This window comes from Salvia hispanica, chromosome 2, assembly GCF_029641045.1.
Source record: "Salvia hispanica isolate PSC_SH4W2 chromosome 2, Shi_PSC_v1, whole genome shotgun sequence".
In the NCBI taxonomy this organism is placed as follows: Eukaryota; Viridiplantae; Streptophyta; class Magnoliopsida; order Lamiales; family Lamiaceae; genus Salvia; species Salvia hispanica.
Window position 1 is genome coordinate 48,399,637 of NC_142693.1, and position 21,350 is coordinate 48,420,986.

Sequence of the window (21,350 nt, forward strand, 5' to 3'; positions counted from 1 at the left end):
TCACATGCAATATTTAATCCATTAACCATTGTCTGCACTAATCCATGTGAACCCAACATGGAAACCAAGCGAACCCAAAGAAGATAGTGGTGCAACATAAAATATGAGATCATAATTTTAGAAGTATGTTATGATTTGCTTAGTAAGTTACTACTACTACAACTAATAATAATAAATAACGGTTGTAATAATATTCCCTTCGTTCCCTAATAAATGACATAATTGAGTAATGACTCAGGATTTTAGAAGAGGTACGGTATTGTTAATTTGGAACACACAAAGATGTATGGCATTGATAATTTGGAATGAAAAAAATACAGTTCAAAGGAGAATAGCAATAATCTCTCAATAATCACACTCACATGCACAAGACATCATTAAGGCGTGTTACAACTTACAAATAGCGGCTAGATAATCGAGAATGGTTGAAACAGGTGGTGAATGCCGGTTACAAGGGAGTGTGCGCCACTGAAGCTTAACGAGTCTTTCTCAACGAAGCAGTCTTTTGCCTACCACATGGATGGCACATACACCTGTTCTTTAAGATTCTGCGCAGCACTCTCCGTGGGAAAACCACGTACTGCACCTATCGTCCACTGTGATATTATGCCGGCTGAAATGGCAAACCGGAGCTGCCTCTCCAAAACATCACGATTCTCAAACATCTCAGGCTGTGTGGTGAGCTTCCGCATGATTCCAGCCACAACAGCATCACCCGAACCAGTTCTGTCGCAAGTATACGGTGTTATGAGCACGTCTTCAGTACCAACCACAGCTCCATCAAAACTAGGGGTGTAGTAATGTATCCGGAGCGTCCCATCCGTGACAAACAAGAATTTCAGGCCATCATGCCACAGAGGTGAGAGCTCCTCGCGGGTATAGTGATAGTAGTCTCTCCGTTGCTTGGTTTGCTCGTAGCTCTCAGCAAAATACTGAGGTGTATAGTTTCTTTTCCTCTCGTAATGCTCTTCGTCTAAGAGGAATTCCAATTCTTGCTTTGTGACCTCGATGATGTCTGCTTTCTCCCAGGCTTCCTTGATCAGCTCCCTTGTCTCGTCCCGTGATTTCCACAGCGGTAGTGGGAGATTCAAGTCGAAAAATACAAGACCGCCGAACTTCTTAGTCCACGCAATCGCTTTAATCAGGGTAGAACGCATAGAAGTTGATGTAAGGACTTGAGAAGTGAAGTGAAATATTCTAGCCTGCAAAAACCAAATCAACTAGCATCAATCAGTAAATCAACATATCTCTACACTGCAATTGCAAACAACTACAAGTAGATCGATAACTCTGAATACTCACTTCCATGTAAAATAGTCTTATTTTGTCATTTTAGAATGTCCACAAAAAGAGTCTCTTTACCTTTCTCCTTTCCTACTCTATTATCCCTTCACTTAACTCTCTTTTAACACAACACATTCAACAATTCAACGTCTAGAGCAACCAACATAAGCAAATTGAAAAACAAATTTAAAGTTGAATAAAAAAATGAACCTCTTTAAGCACCGCAAGATTGAGTTCTGAAACAAGTAACGAATCCTCGGGGCAATCCTTGGAATTCTGAGCAGACATTTTGCCGTCCTCAAATTTGATCTTCATATAGCTACACGCAGTTCGAGCACCCTCGTCGAGCTTCACCCCTCTCGTCTGCACCCTCTCCTGATTCATCATCAACACAAGCTCCTCGCCGAATTCGTCCTTCCCTACCTTCCCCATGAACGCCGCCCGCCCGCCCAGCCTCACGTGAGAGATCGCCACATTCGACGGTGGACCGCCGGGTGCCCGGGAGAACTCGGGCGGGTTCCACTGCAGCATTTTCCACTGCGAGTAGATGTCCGGGTGCATCTGCTCCGGCGCCACTCTCACCGTCGGCACGAACTCCTTCTGCGCCGCTCCGAAGCAGCATACCAGCGGTGGATCCAGGTACGGGAAATCGACGCCGTCGTCGTAATCGTGGAGCTCTTCGGCGGCGTTTTTGGTGGCTGGTGAATCCTCTGTTTTTCTCGACCGCCTTGTTTTTTTGGTGGTGGTTCTGCGGCTGCGGCGGGGGGTGGTTGAGCTGGTTGAGGGGGAATCGGTGGGGGAGGATTTGATTGGCGTTGATTTGTGAGAAATTTGGGGGAAATGGTGTTGAATTAGGGCAAATGAGTGAGAATGGTGTAGAAGGAGTTGAACAGTTGCCATTTTCGTTTCAGGGTTTATCCAATTACGGACGGTCATTTTATAACTTTATTTCATTCATTATTGTTTTTCTAATAATCAAAATAAGAGTTAACATTAAATTTTAAGTCTCTGAATTAAAAAGAGTATAATTTTTCAAAAAAATACTCACGTTAGGGTGTCACCACCCCTTAAAATAACACTATAACCATTCCTAGCATAACATCATACCACCATTCCTAGTCAATCATTTGTACACGTGGATAAATAACAAGTTGCCACGTGGCAAAAAAAATTCTGAAAAACTCGGCCAGCAATATGTTGCTCTTTATACAACAATTTTTCTTGTCCAGCAATATCCAACACGCTATACAACAATCTATATATTGCTGTCTAGCGTATTGAATATTGTTGTGTAGCGTTTATAATGTTGCTATATAAGTGGTGTCACTTTAAGAGAGGTTGTCATTTTAACACAAACCCTCCGTTCATTCTTAATAAATGCACTTCTTTTCAGCGTGACGATTAAAAATAGTGTGTTATTTTTTTTCAAAAATAAAAATAACTAAACTATTTTGGAACTTCTCAAAAATAGAAAAATAACTCAATTAATATGCAACAGAGGAAGTAGTATTTTTAGATGATTACGAAGGAAGGAGTGAAAAGACTTGACGAAGGAAGGGGTGAATAGACTTGAAAGACTGAATTGGTGAGGTGAATGATGCCACAACGTTGATGAATGAACCGTTTATAAGTTGTGAAGGTGGAATGAATGACGCCACGACCGATTATGAAAAGATCGTTTGATAAGTCAAATAAAAGTCTCAACGAAATGAGAACTCAAGTGTAATGAACCTCAAAATTATATTAATCTTCATAGATGTATTTTTGTAGTCCAACAATGAGACCTTTATATAGGCAAAGACAAATCCCAAACTTATAGAAAAATAAAACTGATAGGAAATAACTAGAAATAAAATAACTAGAAAGGAAATAGTAATTTAGTAAAAAAAAAAGAAACACAATTAATATCTATTAATTCTACTAACTAGAAAATAAATAAATATTAAAATAAACTTGCAAAGCCTCTGAGTATAGTATGCATCATTTGTCATTTTTTCAAAAGGTTTTGTCTTCAAATCATGAATAGATAATCCTTGTCGCGACCAAAATACTTCTTCATGAACCAACTTAGTAGCTTGTCTTGTTTCGGCCCTTTCACATACAAGTTAAGTTAAGCATACATACTTTTTGTTGCTGACACATAACTCATCTTCTTAGTTTATCATTTATTTCAAAAGGATTTGTTCTCAAATCCTGATGAGATAGTATTTGTCGCGACCGAAATACTTTGTCACGAACCAACTCAGTAGCTTGTCTTGTTTCGGGTTTCAGCCCTTTCACATGCAAGCTAGGTATACATATTTTATATTGCTAGAACATAACCCATCTTTTACATTGCTTGAACATCTTGGGCAACTCACGAGACCATCCTTCTTGGTTTAATCTATCTTTCCACTCTAGAGCTCGAACCCTTGTATTGAGATCAACAAAATTTTGAAGAAGATAGGATAGTGTATTTGTTGGCTCCATAAGTAGGAATCAGAACTGTTGAATACCAACTTCTGTAACTCTTTATTGTTTGACGCCTCATAATTGCAACTTAGGCCCCATACTACCTTAGTTGCTTTTCTTCGTGTTGATGTTGCACATAATCTTTACTTACTTTGTGAGGCGAGAGAGGGGCAAGAAAAAATCTTCTTCTGATCCAACATCAAAGTGTATTTATGGTGAAATTTATTGAATTTCACTTGATGATCAACTTGCCATTGTGCACCCAACATGATATGGGTTGACAGTAAAGGTATAACACATAATACCTTTTGTTTATACGTAACAAGACTAATAGGTACTATCATCTCTTTACAACAATCCCGCGGCTTCTTTTGTGAGACGTCTGTTGAGCATGCTCCACTAGAGGTAGTCCTAGTTTTTCAACAACTACTGGTCATTTTCATTTTTAGTAAAAGTTAACGCATTTCTTCTCACCTGCTTTATCCTCTCTTCATCTTTCTATCTTTTTTATTTCCTACTATATTCTTCCTTTACTCAACTCACTTAACAGAATTTTTCTTAATCTCCTTGCCTCTTTTTGTCGAGAGCCACCCATCCTCGTAAGGGCGCTGTGGTATCTATCGAAATACCTTTCTCACCGCGGCTCGAGCAATCCGATTCTAGGGAATCTTCAATCGAGGCATTGACTTAGATTTCATTCTCCTCTCGGAAAGAAATGTGTCCACTACTATGGAATGAATGGAATATAACACTAACCGCATTGATTTGCGTCCTTTTTTTTATGGCCACACTACAACCTTATCTCCGATGTAACAACGCGTGTACACCGCATTCTTTCTCTACCCAGTATCATACTTCCAAGGTTGCTCCTTCAAGGATCTTCCTTGAAATTCTGTAGATATGGTATAAGGGATGTGATCAATTGCTAACTCACCTCTTAATTGCTAACTACAACTAATTTTAGACTATAGGATTTTAGAAATCTAATGGTGTATAAATTGTCATGTGTGATTTTATTTTTTTATTATTTAAATTTACATGAATAGAAGAACTATTAAATTTAGGGTTTTTGATCAAAATATCAATATGGATTATTAAACTTATCAATGTGATGTTTGGAATACGTCAACATAATTTCGAATTGACATTTTATATGTATTATGTTGACATATTTTATTAGCTATATTTACATTAATATGGCACTACTAAAATAAGAAAACTCAATAATATTTTTTCAAATTTTGACATCGGAACATATGCAAGTGAAATCTCGTTAGAATCCTTATAAAATTATCTTTAATTTAATATATTTTGTGTGAAAAAATAATTTAAATTGAGATAGTTATATGCATTTAAACTTTTGAGATATTTTAAAAAATTTAGTTATAACTACTTTATTGTTAATTGACCTAAAAAACCCTAATTGACATATTTTGTTGGATACATTGATACTAAAAAATGATATATATTGAATCCTTGATTTGAAGATCTAATGTCTATTATGTAATTGTAGTTAGCAATTTAAATAAGAGTTAGCAATATAACACGCCCTCATGGTATCAAATGCAAAACAAATAGCCAAAAACAGATTTTTTTGGTAGACAATAACTTGAATATTTTAAAAATTTGGCCAAACTTTTTTTTTTCTTCTTTTTAATAAAACTTTAAATTATAAAAAAAATATTTTTTTAATAAAACACGAAAAAATCAAAAGAAAAAAGGAATAAAAAAAAAAGAATTACTCTCTCTGTCCTATAATAGGAGTTACATTTGGTGTGGGCTCGGGTTCTAAGAAATACTCCCCCCGTTCCTTAAATATTGTCATACTTTGACCGGGCACGAGTTTTATAAAATGTAATGGAAAGTGAATTGAAAAGGTTAGTGAAGAGTGAGTCCTACTTTTATATTTTATAATAAAATGTGACTTGGAATGAGTTAGTGAAATATGATGTCCATGCATTAACAAAAATAGTAAAAAAGTAAAACGTGACAAATTTTGTGGATGGACAGAAATGGAAAAATGTGACAAAATTTAAGGGACGGAGAGATTATAAAGAATAGCTAGTGGTTTGAAAAATTAGAGGAATTAATGTGAAGTCCACTTTTATATTGATTTTATAATAGAATGTGAGTGAAGTGAGTTAGTGGAACGTGTGATTACTTACCAAAAGTAGTAAAAAAGTGAAATATGTATCTTATGATACCAAATGATGGGATCCTCATTCTAAAATTTGACACTTGACGAGGATCTTGAGTAATTTATGGATACTATCACCACCTTGATGCCCATATTTTCAGTGAAATGAACTTGGTTCAGCTCAGCAAGGAATCCTATTGACTAGGTTGCTGGGAGGATATCGTGGCAACTGTATGTTCTTTATAAACAGGCTAAAAACATATTTTTTGATAACATTCATCTCCATTCGTGTCCATTCTTTTGTACACAAGTAGATAGCTTAAATGGAATGATGAGGGGCAAAATCAAAAGTGTAGAGGGCATGGTTTGACTGTTATTCCTTTAATTAAAAGCATATCACAAAATAAAAAATCACAATTGTAGCTGCTCTATAATTCTATTACTTAAGTTATTTGTAGGAAAACCTTTATTATTCTCAAGATTGGAAGTAATGGTGCTGATTAGCTAGCACTTTGTATGAAGTTCAATATTAGTTAACTTTGGAAGGATTGTTATTTTTATTGGTTACTTTAGTTTCTTTCATGTCATCATATGCCCATTAACCCAATACTACACTACAAAAAAAGAGTGAATAGCGAGCACCATTTTGATAGGAATAAGCCAATTGTGCTAGGAAAAATGGAAGATACGAGCACTTTTCCGAGCACCAAGGGTGCTAGCTATTTTCTCTCTCGGAATATTTTCCTAGTAGCTGTGTGCTGCTCGCAATATTCAATTATTCCTAGCACATTGATGGAGTGCTCGAATTTTATTGTCAGATTATTTTTTAATTAAATATATAATTTGCTAGCACATGGGTGCTCGGAATTTGTTTTATTTTAAATTTATAATTTTTTTTGCAGATTTATAATTTATTATTACATTTATTTATAAAAATAAGTAAATAAAAATTAAAAGTAACAAATGAAAAAAATTTGATATTAAAAAAATAGTAGAAGTATATTTTACACAAGAAGCACTAAACAACTGAACTAACTAAACAATCATTTGCAAATGCTAGTTTCCACACATTTATTTCTAAACTTGCTTAAAAATGAGTCAATAAACTTGATTAAAATGAGTCTCCTTCACTCTCCTGTTCGTCTCGAAATACATCGTCTCTACTACATCTACCTATAAGATGATAAATGATTGAAAATCAATAACTGGAATCTCACTATAAACTTCAAAGATACAAAAGTGGAACCTCAATTACCATCACATTTTCTTTAACTTTAAGGCAAGAACATGAAGTCCAATTAGAAATAAAAAAATGCAAGGCATATTGTCAGTAAAGAGCATTTGTATAGTGGCAAATATTGGCAGTGAATGTACCTTGATCTAATCGAACCGATCTCATTTGGTAGCACTTCATACCACGTTGATATTATTCTGCAAAATAAAAGAGACAACAAAGATACATTATTCATTCAAAATATTATCCTTAGATATGAAATGATCAACATCCAAGTTCCAAGAATCTAAATAATACTGAGATATCAGAACCACATAATTCAAAGATATATGTATATATCTACAGCAGAAAATGGGATAGTATAATTAGTTTATTTACAAAATCTCCAAACTTTGTACTAAGGTTAAGAGTTAACTTTGAGCTGAATAGTTGAGATGGTATTTCACCAGACAATAGATTGCTCCGAAAATGGCTGCATTGTTACTGGTCTTGTAATGATATATGTAGTGTTCTGTCATAAGAAAGCGTGACAGGATTCACATGAACCTTCCAACATGCTGAAAAGACATATGGCGCATTCACAATGTAATAAGTTTGTGCTTTCTCAGGGTAGTTAAGATCGTCAATAGAAGTAATTGTAGTCAGGAGCTGCAAAAGAATAAATGTGAGTACTGTTAGTGATGACATACAATTATACAAAAGGATCCTCTGTATCGTGAATGAAATAATGCTTCTGGTTAAGGAGCTAAGTGAATAACTATAGCTATTAATGTACCTTTAGTCCTGAGAGTTTCAAGCCAGCCATATCTAGTATCTTTATACATTTACTGATATGCTTCCCATACTTTTTTGTCGCAGCAGGCTGCAATAAGAAATTAAGAATGGTGAGTCATAGAAGTGTAAAAGATCGAAGAACTTAGAGAGGAACCACGAACATCGCTTACCAAAATTACACGATCCCTGTATTCGTTAATCTGTATGTGGGATTGAACATAATAATGAACCTAAAAACGAAGAAGAATGATGTCGGAGGTGATGAAGAAATGGTTAAACATTGGAAAACAGAAAATCCGGTTTCATGCCATGCCGTGTGCACAAATTGAGTACATGTAAGTATTAGAAACGATACTGTCGAATGTGCTCAGGCCTACTCCAACAGCAAATACAGGGAGACCCTAATGATGAAATAGCTGCCAGTTAGTGAGTGTATGAGATTACGAAGATAAGGATAGTATGATCAACAACTGATGCACAGTCTTTTATTCTTGTTCTATCAACGGTCACCTCATTTGAGTAACCCGGCAATCCTACAAGCTGAGAATCACGTATCCCCTCTGTAAAGTTCCTCAGGAACAATTGGTTTCTGCAGTAATATGCAGAAACTGGGGTGCGTTATATTGTTAACTATTTAAATTGCTAACTCTGCTAACTCATCTATAAAGTGTATTAAAAATGTCAACATGATGACATCAAAATGTCAATACATAATATCAACACATTATATTGAAGTTCAACAAAATTATGTGTTGACATTTTTAATACACTACATTGATGAGTTAGCAAGTTAGCAACTTAAGAAAGTTAGCAATTGATCACACTCCTGCAGAAACTAGATTGTTACCGGTCTTGTAATAGATTGTCAGTTATTGGTCTTGTAATAGATTGTCAGTTAATCAACACAAAATAAGCAATTCATTGGGTCAGCAACTAGTAAGACACATTTCACAAAATATGTTAGTTAGTTAGAAAGTTTGTGTATCACACCTACTCATTTAGCTAGTAACTCAAGTGTGAAAATAATCTAACTACAAACAATATAATAGATTGAGAAACTAACAAATAGGTTCTCTGGCAAGTACTCCCTCCGTCCCACATAATTTGGGACAATTTGACCGGGCACGGGTTTTAAGAAATGTAATGGAAAGTGAGTTGAAAAAGTTGGTGGGATATGGGTCCTACTTTTAAAGTATTGGTTTTATAATAAAATGTGAATAGGAATGGGTTAGTGGAATATGAGGTCCACTACCAAAAATGGTAAAAGTGAAATGGGTCAAATTATTTGGGACGGACCAAAATGGAATACTGGGTCAAATTATGTGGGACGGAGGGAGTAATAATCAGCAAAAGGTCATGCAGCCATCAACATCTAGCTCAAGCTTTGCATCCTCAAAATGTATGATCACTTGGAAAACCTGAGATTAGGCACCAAGAATAAAGAATAGTTTACACTAAAATTCATTAGTGCAAAAATACTTGAGCAACTTTGGTAAGGTAATGGACAAAGAAAACTTACAAAATCAGATTGTTTTTCAGCGTCTGGTGCTAGATAACCTCTTAAAGTTAAGCTTGCTAAAGTTCTGAAATAAGATGTTATGATCATGTTAGGTTAGCCTTCTTGTAATTTCTGTTTAGGAAGCATATACATGTATAAACTTAGTAATTATACGTACATAAGAAAATATACATGTGGAAGAAAAAGGAAAAGATGTTTAAGCTCAAAGGAAAAGGAAAAATTACATACACATATTCCTCTGCATTATCACACACATATTCTTGCCTCCTCTCTCTCATCCTCATCATCCTGAAGCTCTCTTTATCTTCTAGCCCAAATCCCTCATCCACAAGACCACAAACAATTTCCAAATGAATTATCAATGTTGCAATAATTACCTTTATCTATCCCTAATCCTGAATTAAAACATACAATGATCCAGAAAATAATTTGCTCGGAAGAGTAATGCTGTATGCGCAAGCGCATCATATCACTTTAGAATACGAGGAAACAACTAAAACTATAAATAACAATTATATGAGAATGAGGCAATTATATCATTCGGAACTCACATTGATTTCATCCGAGTTATGACCATCACAGTCCTTCAAGGTAAAGGTCGATCCGCAGAACTGCTGTTTAATTACATACAACAAACTATACTGCAACAAACACACAAGAAAAAGGGAAATGTGTTTATGCTCACAATCATAAAATTGGCGTGAGATTTAGTAACAAACCTTTGATCGAACACCTTTCCGATTAATGCAGTTGCGCTCCAAACAGACGAATGAGCAATTCATAGTAAATAGCAACAATTAAAAAACAATTTTGATGAGCTACTGTGTATTTGTGTCAGTGTGTAATTGTATATGGAAATCAAACACATGAAATAGAGCAATTGAGAGAGAGAATTGAGAAATCAAACCGAGGAGAAGGGAACAGATGTTCCGTCGGAGACAGGAGGCCGGAAAGGCGCATTGCGTGTGCGCAGAGAGAGAAGTCGTCGATGGGAGGCTGAGGATTTTGAGAGAAATGTGAGGAAGAGTGAAGGGATCTGTCGCGTATGAGCCAATAATTTAACTATAAAATCGCTGCACTTAGTGCTCGCAAATGCAAAATATTCTAATCTAACATTCTTTTAAATATTTAAAATAAAATTTAAAATACGATGCATCATGCAAGTACATTGGTGCTCGTTAAAGGTATATTTTAATACTCCATAATTCAATTGAGTTTCGAGCACCTATTGTGCTCGGAAATATTTAAAATATTATATAATCAATATTAAGGTGTTGCTAGCAATAGTGCTAGGAATGGTCGAAAACGTCCGAGGAAAAGTTGTGGTAGGAATTTGGTGCTAAGTAACACATGCAAATTGATATACACATTTTCGGGATTTCGTAGATAAAGAAAATCAGTTGACATCTACCCATTACTTTCTAGATTGCTTTCAGTTAGTATAGAAAACATCAACAAAAAATACTAGTTTGTAGAAACCAAAGAAATCCCTAAAAATAGTCAGTAACACGAATATTTCCTTGTTAACAACAGGAATCTACTAGGTAAGAAGCAACTTCTTATACTTTTTGTTTGAGACATGAAAGCTGTCATGGAAGATGGGATTGTACATAAACTATCTTCTAATTATGGCTCTCAGTCTCTTGAACATCTCAACAATCCTCGGACATAATGTGTGTCCATCTTCTGAGTGCGGCAACGTGAGCGTGCATTACCCTTTCAACCTTGAACACGAGATGCCTTCATCTTCTTCGATCAACTGCGTCAATTTCAATCTGATCTGCAATGACAGCTCAGGCACCACCATTTTTCACCTTCCTCCAGAAGTACATTTCTACGTGCGAAAAATCAACTACACTCAGCAATACATCCAACTCTACGATCCTCAAAACTGCCTCACAAAGAGACTGTTCGACTTGAGCCTCCCTGTGCCTTCTCCTTTCAAGACTAACTATGAAAACTACACTCTCTACGTATGCCCTCCTGATCTTGCTATGGCCTCGATTCCTTGCTTGAGCAACTCCACCAACATGACCGTAGTTGCTAGTGGATCCTTCAAGGATGACAATGTGAGCCCACGCGCTCTCGCCTTCTTCCAGTTCATCAAGATAATGCTTTCTCCTTAACTTGGGATTCTAATGGTTGTGCAAACTGTGATGATCATGATTCAGGTCAGGAGTTACTCTCTCTCAATAAATGAATGGTTCTACAATGCTTTTATTTTATTTTAATTGTCCTCTCAATATTTTGTACCGCAGGTAGATGGGGACCAAAGATAATAGGCAAAATAGTTACAGTGACATTGACTTTGCCTGGCCTGATTATAATGAGCTTAAGTTGTTGTTCCCTGTTTTGCTTTCACATAATGAGGATGATGAGAGGAAGATATGTTGTGGAAGCAGAGGCTGCAGCAGTAGATCTGCCCTCTTCCACCACAGGGCTCGACGAGTCCAAGATTGTGGGATGCACGGAACTAGTTATTGTTAGTGAAGGTGAGCAAGGTTGTAAGAGTAAGATGTGTTCGATATGCTTAGAGGCATACTCTGAGAAGGAGAAGGTGAGTGTGATAAGTAAGTGTGGACACTGTTTTCATGCTAACTGCGTTCACCAATGGCTGGGAAAGAATGCTACTTGCCCTGTTTGCCGGACTTCTCTCCTTTAGTCATATGACTGCAACCACATTGTCTATGCCTTGTTTCTAATTTGCATCTCAAGGATTATACTGTCACATTGTTTTTATATGATACTAAGCGGTCTTTACCATGTGCCTATATAAATGATGAAGATAACATAGGCAAAAAAAAAACCCTGAAATGGGACTATTTCTATCCATTTCTATTTGTTCAATTTACAATATACATTTCATAAAAATTATGCAAATTTCATTTTTTTTGTGGTTTTTGAATCTAAGTTGAAAATTGTATGTAGAACTGGAAACAAGTTAACATTTTTACCCAAAAAAGTCCAAGCTCCTGCTCGTCCTAACTGCACGAACCACACGTTATACCCATGTCGGCTGCAAGGCACCTCAAAACAGCAATTAATAGAAGAGGAAAAACAAACCAAATATGTATTTCAAAGAGGTGATGAATCTTAAGTAATTGGAAGTTATTAAATTGAACCCCTTTAAGTTCAGTTTGAATATTATAATAATACTCCCTCTGACCCAATAAAAATGAAACGTTTTTCTTATTGGATTGTTCCGTAAAAAATGAAACGTTTCCTAAAATAGAAATAACATTATCTCTACTTTTCCGTCTCTCTTACTTTACTCTCTTTTCTTTAACTCACAAAACAACACTACATAAAATCTCGTGTCGAAAAGCAATGGTTTCATATTTATTGGAACGGAGGGAGTATTAACTCTTCTTCCAATTCGAACTTACGAGTAAAAAATAGAAAATGATGCTTTTGATGTCACAATTCACATAAGCACAATTCGTTCACTCTCTTTACAGAAGCACAATTTGTTCACTCTCTTTACAGAAGACAATCACAAATGAGCACAATACACAGAAGCAAGCAACACTAGATGATAAAAATAAAAGAAATGCATGTAGCTAGGAAAGTACTATTCTTAGTAAGAAGTCCAGTTTCCATAAGAAACATCTTAGGAAGTGAAATCAGGTTCAGATGGTTTCTGAGGCAGTAAGGTTGGGGAAGGCACATGATGGGCACGCCTCAAATTCCCTATCATGTTTGTAGCAAATCTGGAAGCATAAATGGTGGCTGCCAAACTGGGCGCATGCACCATTGCATCCTTGACCGCCCTCTCCATCTTTCTCCTACAATGCCTTCGCCATGCGGCCTGTATGAAGCACGCCCCCCAAGTCTTCCACTGCTGCGAGTAGAATCTGAAGGTATGCTGCAGCTGTTTGCTGTGGAGACGCCTGAACTGCGACGCCACGCTCTTCAAGTCATCGGGCATCAGGCAGAACGCCTCCACGTCCTTCACAGCTCGAACTGTCCTTGTTGAGATGGGAAGGCTGGACGAGGAGTTGGGGTCCAGCGCCCACGTCAGGAGCTCCTCCCCACAGAAATCTCCCGCCATTAGGCCCACTGCATTGAAGAACCCTGTCCTCCCTCCGTTTGTGGTCACTGTCAATATATTTCCCCTCATTATGAAAAGCATCTCATCCACTGGATCTCCCTCCCGGATTATGATGCTGTCCGCGGTGTAGAGCACCGGCTTTAAGCGGGAGCACAGAGCGTCTAGAAGCTGCTCGTCCATTTTGTCGAACATGGGCACCTATACATTTATATATTGAGAGTTGAGGAGATGGTTTATTTTAGAACTGATATGTTTAGTTAAAATAGTAGGAACTAGTATATCACATTAATATCAGTTGACATGGGACTGTGTCCGCAAATATGAGTCTCATTTTTCCATTTTAATCCGTCTGCGAATTGTAGTCCCTATTCATTTATACTATAAATGGTAATAGGCCTCACATTTCACTAACTCATTTCACTCACGTTACATTAAAACTAATAAATACAACTGAGACTCATATAACATTAACTTTTTTCCATCTACTTTTCCTAACATTTTTTTATACCCGTGACAAAAATAAATGAGACTCATATTCATGGACTAATATATCAGTAGATTTTGTGATGCGAATTGATATAAACGACCTTATCATTTTAACCAACATAGAAATGAACCACTCTGGAGTTGATTATTATATATGATGAGATTGAGTTGAGATTGCTAACCCTTGTGAGCAAAGTCCAGCAGAGGTGGCGCTTGATGTCCCTTCTCAAGTCATTGGGGAGGTTGCGGATCAACGAGTCTTCCTGGACGCCTCTGTTTTCCTGCCATATGTACTGCTCATAGCGCCTCACGCGATCTCGAAGGTGCTCAGGGAGCATGCGGTGTGACATCCATTGCTCTGCGTCGCGGCGTTTCACTCTCATCTCCTCCACCCTAGTAGTGATTGACTGCAGATACTTCTGCATGTTGCCGATAAGCAAGGAAAACAGAATGAGGCCGATGACTGAAATAGCAATCGCAAACATAATCTCCCCCACAAACGTGCTGGTTTTCAGGTTCTGCCCCAATGAACTGCATGCAAGTACACATTACTTAATTTGCATACTCATACTCATACAACAACATTCAAAACCTACCTCAAATTGCGCAGCCCCCACCAAAAGCAGAAGAAAAATTTCCTCCAGAAGTAGTCATGTTCAGCTACGCCTGCCTGAAGAGCATCCAGTGCTATCCCAAAATCGAATTCGCTAGAATTTAACTCATTTTGCTCCCGTAGCGGGCAGGATGAGTTTAGAAACTCCATGTTATTGACACCATTTATGCCAAAACAGTATAAACGATCCACATTGCAACCACTGCTCTTCCCACATACATCGCTCCAACACGACTCCCTGCGCTCCACTGCAAACAGATACCAAAACGCGCCTAGCACCTGACACATCATGTATGTATGTTCAACAAACAGCAAAAAGAAAAAAAAAAAAAAAAAGAATTAGTCCTACATGGCTAGCAAGCATATAGAGGACGAGGTTGAAAGCAGCTCCTGCCCACGCAGTCTCAGTAAAGATGCCGGAAGTTCTAGTAACTTCTTGATACAAAGGATATATCCGCCATATTCTAGGAATGTACTGGAAGAAGATAACGGCCTTGAGCATCTCCTTGGTGACGCGCGAAACAGGGCCGTTGACGATGTGGGTCACCATCAGAATCACCACCTGCGGCAGAGGAAGAATCGACAGGATGTCTACAATGAAGTAGGAGCAGAGGTAGCGCTTTGCAATCTGTTTCGAGTCCTCCACCAGCTCACCCCTCCCAAACACGCGGGAGGAGGGGGCAATGAACCCAGTCCGGAACCGCAGAAGAATGTGAAATATGTACAAGATATCTACTAACGAACGAAGAATGCAAGCAGTTATCTCAATCTTCCTATCCAGAGACAGACAAAATTGGTCGCGGGTGATGACAGGAATGTAGAAGAAGAGAGGATCGAGGGAGACAGCAATGATGCAGGACAGCACGAATATCTTATTCCATCTCTGCAGAAAATTCCCTTGCGGATCCAGAATTCTCCTCTTCTTCCCACTTGGCAAACTTTGAACAAATCCTCGGCTTATTCCAGCTTTGATTGAGCCAAACCTCTCACGACTTGTGTCGATTCCTCTTCTTATTCCACTTGTGATTGAGCTCAAGCTTGGCTTGCTCAATCCAAATAGCTTTCGTTTCGAGTTTCTGTCGGAGTTTTCATTGAATCTGCAACAACAATCAATTATATACTACATGTAAGTTTGGTGTTGTGAGAGAAACAGAGCAATCTTGTTGTGAACTAACCTGACATATTTCTCTCCCCTGAGATTCATAACAGAAACAAGCTTATTAAAATTCAAGGCCCTGCAGAATTCATGATTGATCAGTGGGATTTATGTAAAGAATAGCCCCTCTCTGAGGTAGAAAATTCGTTCATAGACTTTTCACAGGCAAGACTCAAGACTTGTCAGGGAATAGTCTTCAAATATTATACTCCCTCCGTCCCAAGATAAGTGACCTACTTCTTTTGGGCACGGGATTTAAGGAATGATATTTAAATAAGTTAAAGTGGAGAGAGTAAAGTATGAGAGAGGGAAAAGTAGAGGAGAGAAGAGAGAATAAAGTAGGTGGAGAATAAAGTAAGAGAGATGACTTTTTGCTAAAAATGGAAATAGGCCACTTATAGTGGGACATCCCAAAAAGGAATATAAGTCATTTGTCTTGGGACGGAGGGAGTATTATACTATACAATTAGGATTCTCTAATTCTAGGATGATTCAAAACATTGACGTCTATATGAAAACACCAACATGGAAAATTACTAAACCGTGATGTAAAATGTACTCCCTCCGTCCCATAAAAGTTGAGACAAAACTTTTGGGCACGGAGATTAAGAATTTATATTAAATAAATAGGAGAGATGAAAAAAGTAGGAAATATAAGATAGAGTAAAGTAAATGATTGAAATAAAATAAGAGTGATTAGATGTTTTGTCTTTTGTTAAAAAAAGAAATGACTCAACTTTATTGGGACATACTAAAAAGGAATACGATTCAATTTTTATGGGACGGAGGGAGTACAAGTTTGAGCACATATTCCAATGCCATCAATTTCACGATTAAATGCATATCAAAACCATTATTTTAGTCCTTTTCATGACAATCAGAAGTTCAGAACCACGTGTCATCTTTCCGACCGCTAGAAACAATGGCCAAAATCATAGATACTCCATATTTATTTGCAACTATTTGAAAGTGGATTCAAATTGCAAACTAGAAATAAGTTGGTCATATGGTTTATTAAAATCTCTATAGTTAATATTAGTAAGTGAGCACGTTATACACTTAGATCAAAGTTCGTAATAATACTCCCCTCGTCCCATAATAGAAATTACATTTGGTGTGAGTATGAGTTTTAAGAAATGTAAAGAATTGTTGGTTGAAAAAGTTAGTGGAATATGTGGTTCATTATTTTATACTATTGATTTTATAATAAAATATGAGTGAAGTGAGTTAGTGGAACGTGAGACTTACTTACCATTTATGGTAAAACTAAAATGTCACTCTTATTACATGACATATTAAAATATAATGACTCTTATTATGGGATGGATGGAGTATTAAATTTTGAATACCTAAACTATTCATTTAATTTCGATACCTAAACTGTTCATTTAATTTAAATTCCTTAACTGCTCATATAGTCAAATTTGTAAAATAATAATATAAGAAAACAACATGGTTGGTTGCAAGTGTCCCGATTAACCTAATTAACGACGGATTTAAGAAATGGAACTCGTGGAGTAAAAAATTAACCTAACGTATCATTCAAATGGTCACCTTTCATTTTATTTCGCAGCTTTAGCTTACACATAAATGTATGTTAATATCAAAGATCTTCAAAGAAGAAGTAGTAATTAAATTAATTAAGTTAAACAATAATCAATCATTTTGTTTGCATACTGAATTGAGTTTAAACCAAAATAAAAATTAATAGAGCGTAATTGAATTATATAGAAGACTTCGCGGATCAAAATGTTTAGACAGATGTTAGGTGGCCAAATTCACTGACGTCGTTCTGAATTTTGATAACCCTTTAAGCTTACAATTATACCTGGTCCTTGTGTATTTGTATACACATAGAAACATGACCTTTCGAAGTCAATTATATGCTCTCTCTATCTTTTATATAAAAAATATTACTCGTTCTATTCTTCGTGAAAGTTCTATTATTCGTGAAGTGATTTATATTTCTTTTTGAGACGTCCCAAGCTAAGTAAGTCATTTTCTTTTATGGCATTCTCTCCTCTAATGTGGGATAGTTAAAACAGTTTAGGTACATCTTTAAGGTACATGCATAATATTATGTCTCAAACAGGGAAGCCAAGACTAAATCTTTCACCAACTTGTTCGCCTTACACCACTTGAAAAATGCATCTCGAACTTCCTTTACGGAATGGAGAACATGAATCGGTGAGTATAAACTTTAAGTTTCGACGATGAGAATTTTATCTAAGTTACATTTCCAGTCTACATAATTTTGGCCACCAAATTTGTTTTCTTTAAAGTTTGCAAACATATTATTAATTTATCACGTTATAAATAATTTAGCTGAGAATAAATAAAACAATTTATCATATACTACAATTGATACATAATAAAAAAACAATTTACATATCTTGCAAGTGTTAACAATAAATTAAAATTAGGTATGCCCCGAGGGAGGCTAATACATATCATAGTGCTATGTATGCAACAATTTAGTGCTAGAAGCGAATATGATGGACTGCATTATCAGCCATTAAGTGATATATATTTCTTTTTGAGACATCCCAAGCAAAGTAAGTCATTTTCTTTTATGGTATTCTCTTTTTCAATGTGGAATATTTAAAACAGTTTAGGTACATCTTTAATGTCACGACCGCCCTTTAGGGTTAATAAATACGAGTGGTCGCAACTTAAAGAAATTTAAAACAGACAAGAATAAGACTAGGGTTTTCATTAAAAGTTTGACCGATAATAAGTATTCAAAAAGAAACGACAAGAGTTTGACATTATCCAAAAATAAGTCTTAAATTCTCAAAGATAAACGGGTTCAAAGTTAAACGAGAAATGAGTAAAGGTAAATTCCAGCGGAAGCGTTCAAGAGGAGTGGCGTCGTGTATGAAGACACTACGTCACCCAAAGTTTAACAATAAGCAATTAAGATTCAAATTTTATTTGTGCTCAACACCAGCAAGTGCTCGTCGCCGCTCAACCTGCACATAAGGAAAACACATGTAGGGCTGAGTACTATAAAAATACTCAGTGGACTACGCCGAAAACAAGTTATAAAAAAATATATTTATCATGCCAATGAGTAACCGTCGGGGTTTTAATTTTAAGAAGGCTCGAGGCACTAAAAATCATTTCCATTGTAAAAAGTCGACTGATCAGTCATTTTCCCGTAGATGTTTACCATAACTGCTCATACATGGCTTGGAATGTGGCCACAAACCAAGCCACTAGACCGGCCAACCCGTACGCTGACACACGGTCTACCATAGGTGTACACTAATCCAAGTAGGGTTTGCGGCCCTACAAGGACCCGAATTCGATTTAAACAATAAATGGCAGCAGCCATCTCAGATAGGCACGTTAAAATTTAACAAGGCATGATAAACATAATTTTAATCCCATTGATAATAAAAGCATTCAGGACAACGTCCTTATTTAAAGAAAGCCCACCTCAAAGCGCTAAATTCTCAACTATATTCTTCCCCTTGGTATCACATTTCGCGCCCAAAAAATCACCTTTAGATATTAAATGACACATATATTAACATAAGAAAACAAGCAATAGCAAAGATGCATGCATCCTATGTCTCCAATTATTTTTCTTGGTTAAGATTATAAGTTCTTATAATTATTTCGATTAATCCCGACCTCTCACGCTCCAACAATTTATCAAAGAGAGAGACTCTGTCCAGAGAATTTAATAAAACCTATCCTATTCCAAACAATTCTTTTAAAACAGTTCAAGACAATAATTTAAAAGACAATAATTTAAAATGGCCCAACACCCTAAATTCAAATAAAAGAAACAAGGCCCAAAATATTTAAATAAAGGAGTGAACAAAAATATTAGAATAGTTAAATACTCCCATTCCTAGAATAATACAATTATTCCCTCCACTACTGATTTACTCATACATAACAAATAAATAAAAGAAAATAGTGACCAAAACTTATACTCCTCATTTGTTTACACGTACTACGAATGCTATTCCACTTTTTTTTAAAAAGAACAGAGACCAAAATCAAAGGATTAAAATAAGAGAGGGAGTAGAATACTCCCAAATCCAGAAACCGTCTGTTACCCTCTTCTCTCTCAACTCTCTCTTTCACATTCTTCCTCCTCCAACAACAAATTCTCTCTCTCGATTCACCACACAAATTGCACAGAGGATTTTAGAGCATCTCCTTCAAAATCTCGTCAATTCCCCACAAAACACAACACGAATTGAAAGAAAAACTAGAGTTCCGTCGCCCTGCACCAAAGTCGACGCCGCTGCTATTATGCGTCGCCGGTCAGCTCGGCAGCCCCGATTCCACCCCGAACGACCCCGATTAAACTCGCAGATAAGTTATTAAATTTGATTAAGTTGATTGCTTTAATTCGGTTTCAAGTTTTGACGGATGCAACAAAGTGGTATGCTTGATGTTTGGGGAATTGAGAGAAACGGAGAGGTTTATACCTTCACTGAATGAATCGGATTAGGCAAAAGATTGAAGCTTCTGGTTCTCCCCCTTTCTGGATTTGGTTCCAAATTTCTGTCAGAAGAATGGTTCCGATTGAAAACGTGAGTTTACCTTATGAAGAAAAACAGGGGAGGAACATGGAAGGATATTTACCGTGGGGAAACTTAGATTTGGTGAGGAAAGAAGATGAACTCCTCCCTACTGCTCCCTCCGCCGTTCTGGTGATTCAAAGGTGAGAAAAGAGTGGCTGCGAATTTGTGTGAGAATGAGAGATTAGGGTATGGGGTTTATATAACCGTGTATTGAGAATAATTTGGTGATTGATTTCAATTGATTGTGGTATTAATTTTTGGAAAGATTTCCTTGCAGATTGCTAAGGAAGAGCGTGGTGTGGGAGGAAGGAGATTTGGAAGTTTATTTGCTAAATGGAACAAAAAAAATACTTCCTTCTGCAATGACGGAATGAATTTTGGAAAAGAGATTTTGTAGAATAAAGAGGGAGAAGAAGAGAAGGAAAGTCTTGGTGACCAAGACAAGGAATGGGGTTTTAAGTAAAATTAATTTGGGCTTCAAGCACCGGTATTTTTATTTAAATTGTGTAGCCCATAATTTATTCTTTTATAAGATCGGACTTATTTATTTAATTTATCGGATCCAACACGGAATTGAGTCCAATAAATAATCCTCAAGGAAAGGATTTAATTAAATTCACATTGTGAGTTTACTATCACAATTCTCGAGCTCTCATAACAAATTATCAATCATCCGAAAATCATTAAATTCACCGTACATGTATTATTCAAAAAAAATAGCCACGTCACATATTCATATATTCAACGAAGTTGACTCAGTCAATCCATAATCATAACTCCGAACCAAATTAGGTCTTAAAGAAATCACATAACAATTTCACTTGTCATATAATTAACGGACTTCACGGCATTAAAAGGAATAAATGCAAGCACTTTTGGATTCGAAAATTAGGGTTCAAAAAGTGGGGCGTTACATCCTACCAACCTTAACAAAAATTTCGTCCCGAAATTTGGTACCCTCAAGGAAAGAGTTCCGGGTACACTTCCATCATCTTGTCCTCATTCTCCCACGTGGCTTCTTCGTGCCCATGATTACTCCAAAGTACTTTCACACAAGTAATAGATTTATTTCTCATATTCTGGATCTTTCGGTCCAAA

At 36.6% G+C, this 21,350-nt stretch overlaps 4 protein-coding genes and 2 long non-coding RNA genes across 29 annotated transcripts; 2 read left to right on the plus strand and 4 right to left on the minus strand.

The window, feature by feature from the left end:
- Positions 1-259: 259 nt before the first annotated feature.
- On the minus strand, positions 260-2,219 carry FLN1 (fructokinase-like 1). Its single transcript, XM_048098810.2, has 2 exons — positions 1,495-2,219; positions 260-1,202 (listed from the first exon to the last, which is right to left on the minus strand). Exons 1-2 carry the CDS (start codon positions 2,182-2,184, stop codon positions 510-512), a joined length of 1,383 nt encoding a protein of 460 aa, XP_047954767.1. The 5' UTR covers positions 2,185-2,219; the 3' UTR covers positions 260-509.
- Positions 2,220-6,829: 4,610 nt separating this feature from the next.
- On the minus strand, positions 6,830-10,599 carry LOC125202689 (SEC14 cytosolic factor-like). Of its 24 annotated transcripts, none has more exons than XR_007173159.2 (10): positions 10,119-10,599; positions 9,628-10,040; positions 9,400-9,463; positions 8,391-9,298; positions 8,214-8,281; positions 8,051-8,110; positions 7,882-7,968; positions 7,553-7,754; positions 7,247-7,303; positions 6,830-7,045 (listed from the first exon to the last, which is right to left on the minus strand). XR_007173159.2 is itself a non-coding variant. In XM_089066142.1 (9 exons), exons 3-7 carry the CDS (start codon positions 9,684-9,686, stop codon positions 7,587-7,589), a joined length of 438 nt encoding a protein of 145 aa, XP_088922268.1. In that variant the 5' UTR covers positions 9,687-9,724; positions 9,951-10,013; positions 10,307-10,588; the 3' UTR covers positions 6,830-7,045; positions 7,247-7,303; positions 7,553-7,586. The 24 variants fall into 24 exon arrangements, 9 of the variants coding, with proteins under 9 accessions (XP_088922268.1, XP_088922265.1, XP_088922269.1 ...); XR_016135993.1 differs by having other exon boundaries at positions 8,051-8,281; positions 8,391-8,469; positions 9,177-9,298; positions 10,119-10,596; XR_007173156.2 differs by having other exon boundaries at positions 8,051-8,281; positions 8,391-8,469; positions 8,944-9,298; positions 10,119-10,596.
- Positions 10,600-11,026: 427 nt separating this feature from the next.
- Positions 11,027-12,125, plus strand: LOC125196727 (RING-H2 finger protein ATL22-like). Its single transcript, XM_048095345.2, has 2 exons — positions 11,027-11,523; positions 11,658-12,125. Exons 1-2 carry the CDS (start codon positions 11,028-11,030, stop codon positions 12,059-12,061), a joined length of 900 nt encoding a protein of 299 aa, XP_047951302.2. The 5' UTR covers position 11,027; the 3' UTR covers positions 12,062-12,125.
- Positions 12,126-12,788: 663 nt separating this feature from the next.
- Positions 12,789-15,883, minus strand: LOC125201993 (cyclic nucleotide-gated ion channel 1-like). Its single transcript, XM_048100303.2, has 5 exons — positions 15,725-15,883; positions 14,899-15,646; positions 14,533-14,828; positions 14,119-14,467; positions 12,789-13,648 (listed from the first exon to the last, which is right to left on the minus strand). Exons 1-5 carry the CDS (start codon positions 15,751-15,753, stop codon positions 13,010-13,012), a joined length of 2,061 nt encoding a protein of 686 aa, XP_047956260.1. The 5' UTR covers positions 15,754-15,883; the 3' UTR covers positions 12,789-13,009.
- A 2,516-nt stretch (positions 15,884-18,399) lies between these two features.
- On the minus strand, positions 18,400-20,453 carry LOC125202350 (uncharacterized). Its single transcript, XR_007173083.2, has 4 exons — positions 20,314-20,453; positions 20,157-20,232; positions 19,147-19,212; positions 18,400-18,677 (listed from the first exon to the last, which is right to left on the minus strand). It is a non-coding gene; the product is annotated as an uncharacterized LOC125202350 (long non-coding RNA).
- Positions 20,253-20,804, plus strand: LOC125202351 (uncharacterized). The gene is made up of 2 exons (XR_007173084.2): positions 20,253-20,392; positions 20,530-20,804. It is a non-coding gene; the product is annotated as an uncharacterized LOC125202351 (long non-coding RNA).
- Positions 20,805-21,350: the final 546 nt, after the last annotated feature.